Source organism: Panthera uncia (assembly GCF_023721935.1).
Source record: "Panthera uncia isolate 11264 chromosome C1 unlocalized genomic scaffold, Puncia_PCG_1.0 HiC_scaffold_4, whole genome shotgun sequence".
In the NCBI taxonomy this organism is placed as follows: domain Eukaryota; kingdom Metazoa; phylum Chordata; class Mammalia; order Carnivora; family Felidae; genus Panthera; species Panthera uncia.
Window position 1 is genome coordinate 86,146,871 of NW_026057585.1, and position 14,189 is coordinate 86,161,059.

Below are 14,189 nucleotides of genomic sequence, written 5' to 3' on the forward strand. Positions count from 1 at the left end.
TTTATTTTTGGGACAGAGAGAGACAGAGCATGAACGGGGGAGGGGCAGAGAGAGAGGGAGACACAGAATCGGAAACAGGCTCCAGGCTCCGAGCCATCAGCCCAGAGCCCGACGCGGGGCTCGAACTCACGGACCGCGAGATCGTGACCTGGCTGAAGTCGGACGCTTAACCGACTGCGCCACCCAGGCGCCCCTTAACAGCAGTCTTTAAGACAAGATTGAATTTGAATGCTGAAAGCGGGGTGTCCGATCTCTAGTTGGCCACAGGCCCTTTCATCCATACAGTTTCCTGCTTGGGTCCTGAAGGAACTTGAGCGCTCCCAAGAGGAACGCCCTGTACAACATGTGCCCTGTCACCTCCATTCCCAAGAGGGTGTCAACAGGAGACTGAAATGTTGCCTGCACCTTTCTCTCCCCCCATGTCAGGGGAGAAGGGGCAAAAAGTTGAATCAATGCCCTTTCTCACCTACTCCCCAAGTTCCCAGACCCTTTGGGGTCCCCAGGGGTCTCCAACATCCTGGTGTGATCAGATTGTTTGGGGACACGTTAACACCCACCCAAGTTTGATGTGTACGACCCTAGGTCTACGCATTTCTCAATGAAAGTGGGTTTAAATGTAACTCGAAGGGGCTTTCTGAGACTTTGGAGAGTTCTGGAAACGAATGCCTCCTCGTTGTCATCAGGGCCAAGGCTCGAGGCCCGCGGAGAGCAGGCGGGTTCTGGTAAGCGTGACGGTGAAGAGAATGACGGCGGTGCTGGTGAATCATCACCACTTACGGAGTGCCAAGCACTTGAACAAAATATCACTTCCTTCAGCTCTCCCGTCCCCTCGGGGGTGGGTATAATTGCCCTTATTTAGCTGACGAGGAAGGTACGGCACCTCCGAGGGCACACAGCTATGAGGTTGAAGCATATATAAAATGCCATTTTTGGGGGCTCCTGGGTGGCTCAGTCGGTTAAGCGGCCGACTTCGGCTCAGGTCACGATCTTGCGGTCCGTGAGTTCGAGCCCTGCATTGGGCTCTGTGCTGACCGCTCAGAGCCTGGAGCCTGTTTCAGATTCTGTGTCTCCCTCTCTCTGACCCTCCCCCGTTCATGCTCTGTCTCTCTCTGTCTCAAAAATAAATAAACGTTAAAAAAAATTAAAAAAAATAAATAAATAAAATGCCATTTTTATAGGTCAAAAATGGCCAAATGTTGGCAATTTTAATACGGTTTAACCTAATGGGGAATGACAGAACTGGGACCAAACAGAAGTGTCTAAACTTGAAGGCTGTGCTTTCTTTGGTGCGTGTGTGTGTGTGCGTGTTCTTTTGTTTGTTTTTGTTCACTGTCTAAGTGCTGGTTGTAGAAAATTTAAACACAGAAAAAGAAAAGGAGAAAAAAAAGTAAAACTCTCCCCAAACCAGAGGATAATATTCATCGGGGGAAAAATTCTTGCAAGTTCTCTCCCTGGGTATTTATACATGTGAAATAGTCGGTGTTTGTTGATCAGTCTTTCTGTCCTGAGTGATGGTGGGCTATTATAGCATCAGACTCTGGGGACCCGACGAAGGGTGTGATCGTTTTTCCCATTGAGCGGGTGAGAAAACTGAGAGCAGATAGTGTGGTGGGTGAAGGCACAGGCTTCGGGGCAGACCATCTAGGTTTAAATCTGGCTGTATGAGCTGGGGTGAGTTACTTCACTCCTCTGTGGCTCAGCCTTCACATCTGTGACATGGTGATAAGAACAGCACCCGCCTTGGAAGGTGGCTGTACGAAATAAGTGAGATGGTCTGTGTGAGGTGATTAAAATCCTGGCTGGCTCAGTCCGGAGAGCGTGGGATTCTTGATCTCAGGGTCATGAGTTCGAGCCCCGCGTTGGGCAGAGAGATTACTTAGAAAAATAAAGTAAATAAAAGAGTGTTGCCGTATGGGAAACACTTAATACATGTAGGCTGCTACTAAAGTTCAGAGACATCACACAACTACCTTAAGCCGCACAGCTGGAAACTGCTAGAGCCCTGATTTGAACCCACGTTTGTCAAGCTGCGAACCATTTTTCAAGCTTGGAAGTAAATACAAGGGTCCACCCTTTTCCTTTTGCTGGACCTCTCCCTGCCATTAGGCAAGTCTCTGGCGCTCACCTGCCACAGCAGCCCTTGAGCAGGGTCCAAGGCTGGAAAAAGGTGAGGGTCACTCAGAAGGCCCTGGTGCTTTCTGCCTGAACCCTGGGTCCCTCCCAGCAAGGGACAAAGGGAGAGAGCTGTTTTCTGCAAGGATAATCTGGTTCTTATCAACAGAACTTCGGGACCTGCTTCTGCCCCTCTTTTCTGGGCCAAGTCACTGGCTTCTGTGGCCTTATTTTCTTTCTTTTAAAAAAAAATTTTTTTAATGTTTATTTATTTTTGAGAGAGAGAGAAAGAGACACAGAGCACAACTGGGGGAGCGGCAGAGAGAGAAGGGGAAACACAGAATCCGAAGCAGATTCCAGGCTCTGAGCTGTCAGCGGATGAGCTGTCAGAGCCCAATGCAGGGCTGGAACCCATGAACCGTGAGATCATGACCTGAGCCAAAGTCAGATGCTTAACCAACTGAGCCACCCAGGTGCCCCATGTGGCCTTATTTTCTCACGTACATGATCAGGAGGTTGAATCTGATCCTCCACAGCAGCGGTAATTACCTTCATTGAATGTCACCTGTGTGCCAAGGATCGATCCAGATGTTTTACACGTGTTCATTCCATCGAGTTTAGTAATAATAATTGCTACATTTACTGAGCACTTACTATGGGCCAGGCCCTGCCTTTGTGCCTACCCAGCATTAGCTCATCGAATCTTTGCCTCAGCCCTGCCTGCTATGTATTTTCCCCATGATTCAGATGAGAAGACTGAGGCTCAAAGAGGCAAAGCAACTTGCCCAATGATCCTTAATGATCCCTTCCAGCTGCCACCCCGCAAATTCACGCGGAATGTAGGTACATTCTAATTCTGTAAGTTCTATAAATTCCAATTTCATACAACTTTCCATCTCGTCTGCCTCCCTTTCTCCTTCTCCATATCTGCTCCTGGGCAGTCCTGCAGGATGTTACCATCATGGTGGCCCTTGGCTTTGGCTTCATCAACTCGTCTTTGCGGAGATACGGCTGGAGCAGCGTGGCCTTCAACCTCTTCTTGCTGGCCCTGGTGGTGCAGTGGGCAGTCCTACTGGATGGGTTCCTGGAGCAGCTCTCCCCTAAGAAGGTGGTCATCAAACTGTCCAGGTAACCAGACAGTGGCTGGATCGTTTTGTGGATCCTTGAGGTATGGGGCCCAAGAGGGCTGGTTCTAGAATAGCTGGGATGTCCCCTTGAAGCCATGCGATATTGGGATATACCCTCACAAATTATCCACTCTTTATCTAAAATTCAAATTGGGGGCGCCCGGGTGGCTCAGTCGGTTGAGCGGCCGACTTCGGCTCAGGTCACGATCTCACGGTCCGTGAGTTCGAGCCCCGCGTCGGGCTCTGGGCTGACGGCTCAGAGCCTGGAGCCTGCTTCCGATTCTGTGTCTCCCTCTCTCTCTGCCCCTCCCCCGTTCATGCTCTGTCTCTCTCTGTCTCAAAAATAAATAAACGTTAAAAAAAAATTTAAAAAAAAATTCAAATTGAACTGGGAATCCTGTATTTTCTCTGACAACCCCGGGCTCAGATCTACAGCCCTCCCCAAGTCCTTTCTTTATTATTGACTGTGATTTTGTAAAGTTACACGAGCAGCATGGGTTCAAAGAAAAATGAATAGAGCTTGCAGAAAAAAAAAAAAAAAGAACTATCACAGTCTCTTGAAAATAAAAAAGTATTGCTAGTCCTCAAATGTTGGTGAGCAAGAAATAGCCACGCCTTTCAATTCAGGTTGATCCATTTGGCTGTGTTTATATGAAACTCTTAGAAGTAGCAAAATGACCCATGTTGCTAGGAGTCAGAATAATGGTTACATGGGGAATGCGATGATTACTGAATAGGAAGGAGCAGTCCGTAGAGCATGCAAACCTTCATCTCGGCGGCATGAGTTCAAGGTCCACGTTGGGCATGGGGCCGAGCCCCCCGCCAAAAAAAAGACAAAAAATTTTTTAAAATTAAAAAAGCCGTTAGCCCATGACAGGAGAAACTAGGTAGAATTTACCTTGAAAATTGGTTTTTGGTTTTCTCCACCTCTGAATCTCTGTCCTGCCCGGATGATGATGGTAAATCCCATCTTGGGGGACCTGTCAGCTCTCCAGGCCACTCCATCCTCCCCTCTGAAGCCCTGCATCTCTGAGCACATCTCTGAGCTGTTGAACATCTCCCCGTGAGCCAAACACTGTACCAGGCAGTGCACAAACATGGCTTCGTTTAACCCTTCCAGCAGCGGGCTAACTGGTGTCCAGGCTCCGAGAGCATAAGGCACTTACCAAGGGGCACACGGTTAAGGGGTGGAAAATGGCTTTAGCCTTTAACTATCCGTATGCAGCCCTTCCCACACACTCCAGGGTGGTCAGAACATGAAACATACAGAGCCCGGTCGGTTCTCTACTGACCCTGATGAAAACCTCCACATTTTTTTCTTCTAACAAGTTTTAGGCTAATCCCCACGGGGATTCAATCTGTCCCCGCCCCATCCCCCCAAGAAACACCTGGGAAGAGGCAAAGGGCACTCTCCGGAGGAGCTCTGACAGCGGTGGCCCTGGTCTGGCGTTGCTGCTGCCTTGGCTTAAGGTCACACAAACCTTCAGCCTCCTGCACCTACTGTCCAGGCATCTCTGGGCTGCTCCTTCTAAGGTCCCCCGCCCACAGGGACCAACTTGTTCTTGACTCAATCCAGGAAGACAAGAAGAGGCCCTTTGCAGCCTGAGTGAACTCCCCTGCCCCGCCTCTGACTGCTTGGATCCTCCCAGCTGTGACGCCCCCCCCCCCGCCCCCCCCAGACTGGCTTCCCAGATTGGAACAGAGAGCTTCTTCCCGACCTTTCCAGGGGCTGGGCTGGTGCAGGGGACGGGGCCAGGCTTGCCTCCGGTACAGCGCACTCCCCTTACCCCTCGGCCTCCCCTGAGCTGTGCAGCCTGACTTGGCACTGAGTTGCTTTGAGTCACCGATGACCAGTCCCTTCAGGGCAGGGGCCTGTCCCACTCAGCTTTGTCCTTTGTTTTCCTCACATAGTGAAGACTTAGTAAATGGTTACTGGAACAAAATGAAAATAAAAAGAACCCTGAAAGTTGTGATATTTTTAATGCTGTATTTTGAAAGGTTCAGGAGGCCTCCACCGGAGGATAGTGGCGATAACCAACCCTCTTATTGTGCTTGAAATATATCAACTCAGTTTACCCTTAGCATAGCCTCATAGGCCTTGCCTCCACCTTATAGGCGAGGACACAGAAGCACAGAGTGGTTCAGTGATTTGCCCAAGGTCACACAGCCAGGATTCCAACCTAAGCTGGCTGGACTGGAGACAGCACTCCTAAACACTACACTTCCCAGTCTCGACACCTCCCCAGTGCCAACTGGCTCCTGGGGTCTGGAATCCCACCACTGGCACATGTCCTCTTGAATCAGGCCCTTGCCAGTTAAATGAGTGCTCACCCAAAAGACATAGCACGGCCAGTCGTGGTGAAACTTTGAGTAACTCCGGTTCTAAATAATTCCTGATCCCTGTGAGACTCCTTCCCAGGCCCTTGGTCCTCTCCTGATCTTCCCTCTGAAGTCCTTGAGCCTTAAGCAAGACACTATGTTGGCAGCAAATGCCGAGGAGGCTGCGTCCAGACTTCAGAGCACAGGCTTTGGATCCAGGACAGCTGGGTTTGAGCCTCAACTTTTGTTGTTAACTAGCTTTGTGGCCCAAAGAGTCACCTCTTCTAGTCTCAGTGTCCTGTTCTGTAATGTGAAGGTACTGACTGGTACCCTAGCATTGTTTACCGAAGGCCACTTAGAAGATTAAAACTTACTTATTTATTTTAAAGGTTTATTTGAGAGCGAGCGAGTAGGGGAGGGGCAGAGAGAGGGAGAGAGAGAATCCCAAGTAGGCTCCGCACTGCCAGCACAGATCATGACCTGAGTTGAAATAAAAAATTGGACGCTTACCTGGCTGAGCCATCCAGGTGCGCCAGAAGATTAAAATTTAAACGAGGGGGTGTAGTCGCAAGGCTGTTATACATAATGCTTGACAAATTATGTTCTTTTGTACTGACGGTGGTTGGTGGTAGCATTAGGGAGGGGAGGGAGTCTCTGAGCAAGGTGCCCAGAGGAGGGTGGGTTGGTTTAACCACCATGGATTGTTTTGCTTAGTGCCGCCTCCCCCCGGAAGCCCTCCCTGATGAACCCAGTCCACACTGCTCCCTCCAGTGAGCCACCCCCCTCGCCACATGATATCATGGATAGTCTTAGTGGACAGACTCACAGTGTCAGCCCCATCTCCTCAGCTGGATCATAAGTACCTTGAAAACAAGTTGTTTTCTCCTCTTGAATCCCCACACTGAGCTTGCTCATTTGTCAAGGCAAGGAAGGAATCAGCAATAGTGCTAACAATGCAGGCTTCTACTCCCGAGTTAGTCCTTTGTGCCGATCGCGGTGCTAGACACACATGCACAAATTTTCCTTCTAATCCCCACAGCACTACCGTGAGATAAATATCATCATCGGTCGTATTTTACAGAGGAAGGAACAGGCTCAGTGAGATTAAAGAGCTGCTCAAGTGGAAAAGCTGGGACTGGAAGCCAGGCTTGTCCTACTTCTAAACCCAGGCTCCACTACCAAGGAGAGGGTGGCGGGTGCTTGAATGACAGGCAGGCCAACAGGTGAAGAGCGCCCTCTATTGAGCATCTTTGCGAGATGAAGGCAGAAGAGAAGCTGGGGGAGCAGCGCCCCAGTTGTCAGACCCCAGAAGGGGGCCCTGAGGGAACAGTCAGCCCCTGTAACTCCCGATGACATTCCTGCAAGAAATTCCTACACCGTGAATCGGAGTGTCCTCAGCAGGGATGAGTATGTGTGGATCAATTTCCCAGATATTGATGCCCCCCTGATGGGGGAAGGAGCCCAAGGAGACCCTAGATGGGGCATCATCAGTCCCCGTGTGGGTGGAATCTTGTCTTCTTGTTCTCCTATTGCGTCCTCAGCTTCTTAAACAGCACCAGGCTGGTTGAACGAGGGAATAAGTGAGTGCATGAATGAGAGCATTCTTTTCAGTCATCTCTCTCTCTCTCTCGCCCCCAGTATTAAGCTGGCCACCATGAGCGCCATGTCCGTGCTCATTTCAGCGGGTGCCGTTCTAGGCAAGACCAACCTGGTGCAGCTGGTGCTGATGGCACTGGTGGAGGTGACAGCCTTTGATGTCATGAGGATGATCCAAAGGAAGTACTTCCTTGTGAGTAACAGCGCTGCGAGGAGGGGATTTCGGGGAGGAGGGGTCAGGAGGTGTGAGGGGTGCGGAACACCACCTCCATTTGGTGGGTTTTCTGGGATTAAAAAAATGTACAAGCCCAGACGGGGGTCCAAAGTGTGGTCTATGCTAAACGTTTAAACATAGCAACCTAATGGCTTTAACCAGAGGTGGTACAGTTGCTGGTGATGACAGGTCTAAGGTTTGACAGGGGATGTGGGTGACGGAAGTGTAATGCAGGAGAAAGATATTAGAAGAAAAAGGAGCAAGGAAGATAGAGGGAGTTGGATGGACCAAGATGATGACCTGGGGGAGTGATGGAGAGAAAGACTGTAAGGCAGGTGCTGAAATCCTCAGCGACCAAGAGGCAGGTAGATAATCAGCAAGGAGCATAGCGTCCGCTGGCAGGTCTTTTCAAGGGAGCTGGAGACATTTGGGGAGGGAAAAGGAACAGTTTAGATTGGAAATTTAGATAGGAAGTTCTTACCATTTATTAATTTTTGGTTCTCCCCATCTGTCTATAGGACTTCATTTTAACCCCTACTTCAGTGTATATTTCCTATAAATAAGGGCATTCTATTACATAACGTTTGTTCAATTAACAACCTTTGGAAATTTACATTAACACAATATTATCTTATTCAAATTTCACCAATTTTCCCAATAACATCCTGTTACAGCAAAGTTTAAAAAATATATATATATATATAAAGTTTACATATATATAAAGTTTACATATATATAAAGTTTAAAGTTTATATAAATATAAATATATAGTTTATATATATAAAATATATATAAAGTTTAGTTTATATAAATATAAATATATATATAATATTATATATAAAGTTTGAAAAGTTTATATACATGAAGTTAAAAATATATAAATATAAATATTATATTTTTTTCTTTTTGGTCCATGATCACACTTTCCATTCATTTCTCATGTCTCCTTAAACTTCTTTGATCTGAAACAGCTTCTCAGTCTTTATCTCTCATGAACTGGACATATTTCGAGGTTATAAGCCATTTATTTTGGAAGGCAGCTATGTTCACCACTATATCACCAATACTGCACCTAAGCCAGTTATTTTGTCGAATGTGGCTTTGTGTAGTGTTTCCTCATGATTAGTTGAAGAATATGCATTTTTGGCAGAAATTACACGGAAGTGATGTTATGTCCTACTCAGTGCAAAGAATCAAGAGACACATGCTGTCAATTTGTCCCATTACTGAGGATGTTAACTCTGATCACCTGTTAAGATGATGTCTGCCGGGCTCTTCCACTGCAAAGTTACTGTTTTCCCCTTTATAATTAATAAACATCTTGTGGGAAGATAATATCCTGTTTCTTATCATGTTTTTCACACACTGATGTTAGCATGTTGATTTTTTTTTTTTTGCCTGAAACAGTACTACGATGATTGCCAGTATTTTTTTTCTTTTTTTAAAAGACTTTATTTTTAAGTAATCTGTTTACTTAAATTATGTATTACTTAAATAATCTCTATTTAGAGATCTCTAATCTCTAAACCCCAAGGTGGGGCTCATACTTATAACCCCAAGATCAAGAATCACATACTCTACCAACTGAGCCAGACAGGCGTCCCCCCCCATATTGTTTTTTCTGATTCCATCTTCCCTTCCACATTCATTAGTTACCGTTCTGCTGTAAGAAAGAACTTTCTCTTCTTCCCCATTCATGCTTTTATTTATTTGCTTGTTTGTTTATTTATTTAGATCACTATGGGCTCAGGGATTCACCCAGGCATACTTCCATTTTCTGCCGCTTCTCTCTGCTTACTACAAGGATTAATTCCCACCCCTTACTTTCAAGGAAGAAAATTGCACTGGAGCTTTTTTACACAAAACGAAGGGAATTTAACATAAGGACCACCAAGGGCAAGGGGTGGCAGCCAGTCTCAGGACTGGAACTGGATCTGAGGAGTCTTTAAGACCCCAGGCAGTTCACGCTCTCCATCTCTGGGTTCTGTTCCTCCCTGTACATCCAACTTCTGTGCACATCAGCTTTCTCTTTGGTGGAGACCACGTACCTCTCCTACCGCTCTTGTTCATGCGCCTCTAAGGCCCAGATCCTACAGGAAGCAGCTCTCTTTGCTCTCAGCTAGTCCCAGGTCTATGATCCAGTAAGATAGAATCTGATTGGCTCCCGCGGCCACATGTCTACTCTGGGCCAATCAGCTGCAGCCAGGGTAGGCGGTCACAGAGTAAACACGTGGCTAGTCAAAAGAAGGGGTAAATTCCCAGAGCTGCAACGCGCCGTTGTGTGCCGTTCTTTGTAAACCTGTGCCTGCTTTGCCAGGGTCCTCGTAATGATTGTTTTAAAAGGCCGCAGTTATTCAAAGCCATCTCCTCTCCTATCTTCTCTGCGGCTTTGAATCGCTAGTTGCCATGGTGCACAGGGGGATTTAGTACTGATTTTGAGAGGTGGCCGCTTCACCTCGGAACTTCAGTTCAGCCTGGGTTCTTGAGTGGAAAGACTCAGGAGGAAACCAGAGGCAGCAACCAGAGCTGTTTCAGTGGAGGCAACTCGAGAAATGGGTACAGTATTCCACGCCAACAATCCCCACTTGTGGTTCCTGGATTCCTGGGGGACCTCACACAGTTTTTACAAGGGACTATCACAGACTTTCGTTTTCTTGTGTAAGTGAAATGTGTGAAGGTATCCTTCCCGTTCACTCGTTCGTTTCACATGTCTATTCCATGTCTATTATGTACCGGGTGTCTTTTAGGCAATGCAACTGTTGGGGACCTTCCATTCCAGAGGGAAAGGCTGCCAATAAACCATCAAATAGGCAAACGGTATCGCGTGTTAGAGAGCGTTAAGTACTACAGAGAAAAAATAAAATGGGAAAGGAGATACGAAGAGTTGAAAGAGGGATAAAATGTTAACAAGGTGGCCAGGGAAAGCTTCCCTGAGTAAAAAAAAAAAAAAAATTGAGTAGAGACGTGAAGGCAGCAAGTGTACAAGCCACGTGGGTGTCTGCGTATAAGGGCAGGTCAAGGGCAGGGCGGTGGGAGCGGCCTGCCTCTTCCAGGAGTATTTTATTGCTCACGCTGTTTAGAATTGTTGGCACGTGGTGATAATAAAAAGACAGGCTTTTAATTGCTTTTATTATTGTTTTAAATTGTCTGCGGACAATGCACCCCCATGGCGGCTCACTCCTTTCACCTGGCATTCCAGGCATTGGAAAAGCCAGTGTGAAGTGGGACTGACACGGGAGCATATCTGTGGGTTTGAGAAAGAGTGAGAGTGTGTCAGGAGTGGAGCGGGAGGTGAAGCCGGGGAGGTTAGGGAGTGAGCAAGTCACAGAGGGTTCTATAGGTCAGAGCAAGAACGTGGACGTGGACATGGAGCGAGACAGGAACCGTTGGAAGATTCTGAACAGAGATGGCCATGCGCTGACTGAGATGTTCACAGGGTCGCTCTGGCTGCCATGTGGAGAGGAGTCAGTAGGGGGACGGTGATTATTGCAATAGTTTGGGGTAGCGGTGATGGTGGGGCTTAAATCAAGGTGGGGCCAGTGAGGCATGGTGGTAAAAACTCTGCCAGTTCTGGATATTTCTTTGAAGGCACAGTTGACAGGACTTACGAGTGGTCCACTAAGTGAGTTATTCAGGATGACTAACTTGGATGTTCACAAAGCAAACTTAGCGTATGTCTAGCATTTACTAAAGACTTTTAGTTCAGCATTATAAAGTCTGGCCGCTTTATGCTGCAAAATTTATATTGCTCACCTCTCCATCAATTCTGCCAAAAGTAGGAAGCAGTGGGGGCGCATGTCCATGTGGCTTTTTGCCTCACCTAAGTGGCTCCCAGCCCAAAGCATGTAAGAGCTACTGATGAGGCCAACCAGCAATTTCCCTGGAATAAGTACATGGTTACTCCCAGGTCTCCTCTGAGAGGGGAACTGCTGGCCTGGCTAAGCGCCAAACGCTGGTCTCATGACTCCCAAGTCACACCTCTAAGGTGAAGCTCAGAACCGTCTCCCGGGGATGGGCCCATGGGCGGAGGCTGTGGGCATTCACTGCCTTTGTTGCAGAAGGACAACCACGTCAACATGATGCACATCCACGTGTTTGCAGCCTATTTTGGGCTGATGGTGGCCTGGAGGTTCCGGAGGCCTCTGCATGAGAGAGTGATGGAGAAAGATCAGACAGCAAAGAGCTCCAGTTTGTTTGGCATGCTGGGTGAGGACAAGGTGGGGTGGGGTGGGGTGTGGGTGGGTGGGTGGGGGTCTCACCCCTGGAGTGAGCCAGAGGTTCCCAGATGGCTCTGGGGAAAAATCTCTCTCTCCTTTACCAACCCACTCAGGGTCCTCGGAGCCCCTCCATGATGACTCATTTCCCTGAGTGGTGTTGAATGGGTTCACAATCCCTTCTAGGGCAACGCCCTTCATTAATATCCAGAGGAGAGGGAAGACTCATGTACTTGAGTTTAAATCAGTTTGCCCAATCCTTTTGTCCTCAAGTTAAGGGAGGGAAGTGGATTAGTGGAGAAAGCGGAGGCCAGCAGTGGAGAGAGGGACAGGGAGGGGAAGAGGATGGTCATACTGGTGTATCCTGCAAAGCTGCAGCGGAAATGCTGAACCCTGACTCCCAGGAGAGGCTGGGAGGAAATCAGGCAGTGAGCTGGGCAGCAGGTGACCCAACAGCCAGCTATGAGGCCAAATGAAATTGGCACATTACGTTCTCAAAATAAGCATTGGGCCATCACAGGTCACACTCAGGAGGCCTGGGGGTTGGTGATCTCAACTCTCTGGGCCTTAGGTTTTTTGCCTGTAAAGTGTGTTAGTTGAGCCCTATCAACCTGAGAATTCAGAGGAGACATGACTTGCCCAAAGTCACATAGCTAGAAAGTGACCAGGCTGAGACTTGCCCACTCCAGGAAGCGCCTGCAGGCTCAGGCTTTGGAGTAGGAGTGCTGGTTCTGGGAAGTGACCCTTTCTGGCCCCCAGGAACCCTCTTCTTATGGATATTCTGGCCGAGTTTCAACTCTGCTCTGCTGCTGGACTCTCCAAACGAAAGGAAGAATGCCATGTTCAACACCTACTATGCTCTTGCGGTCAGCGCGGTGACAGCCATCTCGGTGTCGTCCTTGGCTCACCCCCAAGGGAAGATCAACATGGTGAGGAGGGGGCTGTCCCTTGGGGAGCACTTGGGTCTTGCAGGCTGGAGACATCTTCACGCTTCCTGTCCCAGAGCTAGCCCCACTGGGTGACAGAGTCTTATCTGCAGTGTCACGGAGCATCGGAGCATCGGGGAAGGGCACTGGCTTATCAAAATGGGAACTACAGTGTAGAGACCATGAAATGATCAAAGGCTGTCTTCAGGGAGTGATTAAGTCTATCAGTGTTGACATCAAACAGACATAAGTTTGAAACCTGTTTCTGCTAGTTACTAAAGCCAGCCACCATGAGGAAGAGTCAGCAAAGAAGAGCTAGAATAGAATCAGTCAGTCTCTCCCCTTCCCCTAAGAAATTTCTAGAATGGAATGAATAGAATCAGAGGTAAAGGAGTATGTTACTTTAGCCACGTGATCTTGGCTAAGCCACTTAAACCTTTGGAGCTACACTGGCTCATATGTGAAGAGGGACTTACAAGAACATGCTCATAAAGTGCTCCATGGCAAACATCACTGGCTATTACCAATGTGGCCAGGGAGTCTGTGTGTGTGAGTTTGGGGGGTGGGGGGAAGAGACGTGTGAAAAGGTAGAGCTAAAGACAAAACGGTTTCCCATGAAGATCGGGTATGTCCCCAACCAGCCAGGGGACATGGGAAAAAGTCTAGAGAGACAGCAAGGCCTGGAGTGGACAGAATGTGGCCATCCATGACAGGTTAAACACTAAGAGGCATGAGTGTCCTTCTGGGGGAGCCCCATGGTGACAGGGAGTCTAGGCTCAGACAAGGGGGGGACATCTAGGGAGGCAAGTGTGGCCAGAAGGTCAGAGAAGCCAGAAGCTGGTCCCAGGGCCCAGATCTCCCAAGACCTGGTTTGAGTGGAGGGGAGCAGAGGGAAGTAGCAAGAACCGCCCCCCTGTTCTAGAGGAACAAAGGACATAGCCGAAATGTGACCCAGGAACAAGGGCTAGCTTATTTTATTTATTTATTTTATTTTATTTTATTTATTTATTTTATTTATTTATTTATTTATTTATTTATTTATTTTGAGAGAGAGAGTGCGTGCGTGGGGGACAGAGAGGGAAAGAGAGAATCCCTAGCAGGCTCCACACCAGCAGCGTGGAGCCCAACATGGGATTTGTACTCGTGAACCGTAAGGTCATGACCTGAGCCAAAATCGAGAGTCGGAATTTTAACTGAGCCACCCAGGCGCCCCACAAGGGCGAGCTTACTGACGTAGGTCCAGTGGTACAGAGTGGCAGAATCACTAAATAGCCAATAATAATGATAAAAATAGTAAAAGCAATAATGATGGGTTATGTTTCTTGAGCCTTTACTCACGGTCCCTGCTAGCTAGGCCCTGCCTGGGCTCAGAGTTGTACATGTGGTAACTCATTTAATCTTACCGTAACCGTATTAAGTAGGTACTGCTAAAACTCCATTCTTCTGGCGGAAAAGCTGAAGCACGAGTGCTCAGGTGGCCAGAGACACATCACTAACAAGCTCGAGGGTGACTGGGATGCACTTTGAAGTTCAGTGCCTCCCAGTCGGGTTGCCTGCCCCCTGAGCCTGAGAAGTGGAGTAAGACTAAGACAATTGCTGAAGGTCATGGACTCTCAATGGAGAGGAGGGGGTGTGAAGCAGGGAAGATATTACGGTGTTGCTTGCTACCAGCTTACCAAGC

General features: G+C 48.1%; 1 protein-coding gene across 1 annotated transcript in view; it reads left to right on the forward strand.

The window, feature by feature from the left end:
• The window catches only part of LOC125912937 (RH-like protein), a 37,636-nt gene that overhangs the window by 7,277 nt on the left and 16,170 nt on the right, over positions 1-14,189 (forward strand). The window contains exons 2-5 of the mRNA XM_049617770.1: positions 3,054-3,240; positions 7,197-7,347; positions 11,427-11,574; positions 12,342-12,511. Coding sequence (XP_049473727.1) covers positions 3,054-3,240; positions 7,197-7,347; positions 11,427-11,574; positions 12,342-12,511 — 656 coding nt within the window. The remainder of the gene's footprint in view (positions 1-3,053; positions 3,241-7,196; positions 7,348-11,426; positions 11,575-12,341; positions 12,512-14,189) is intronic.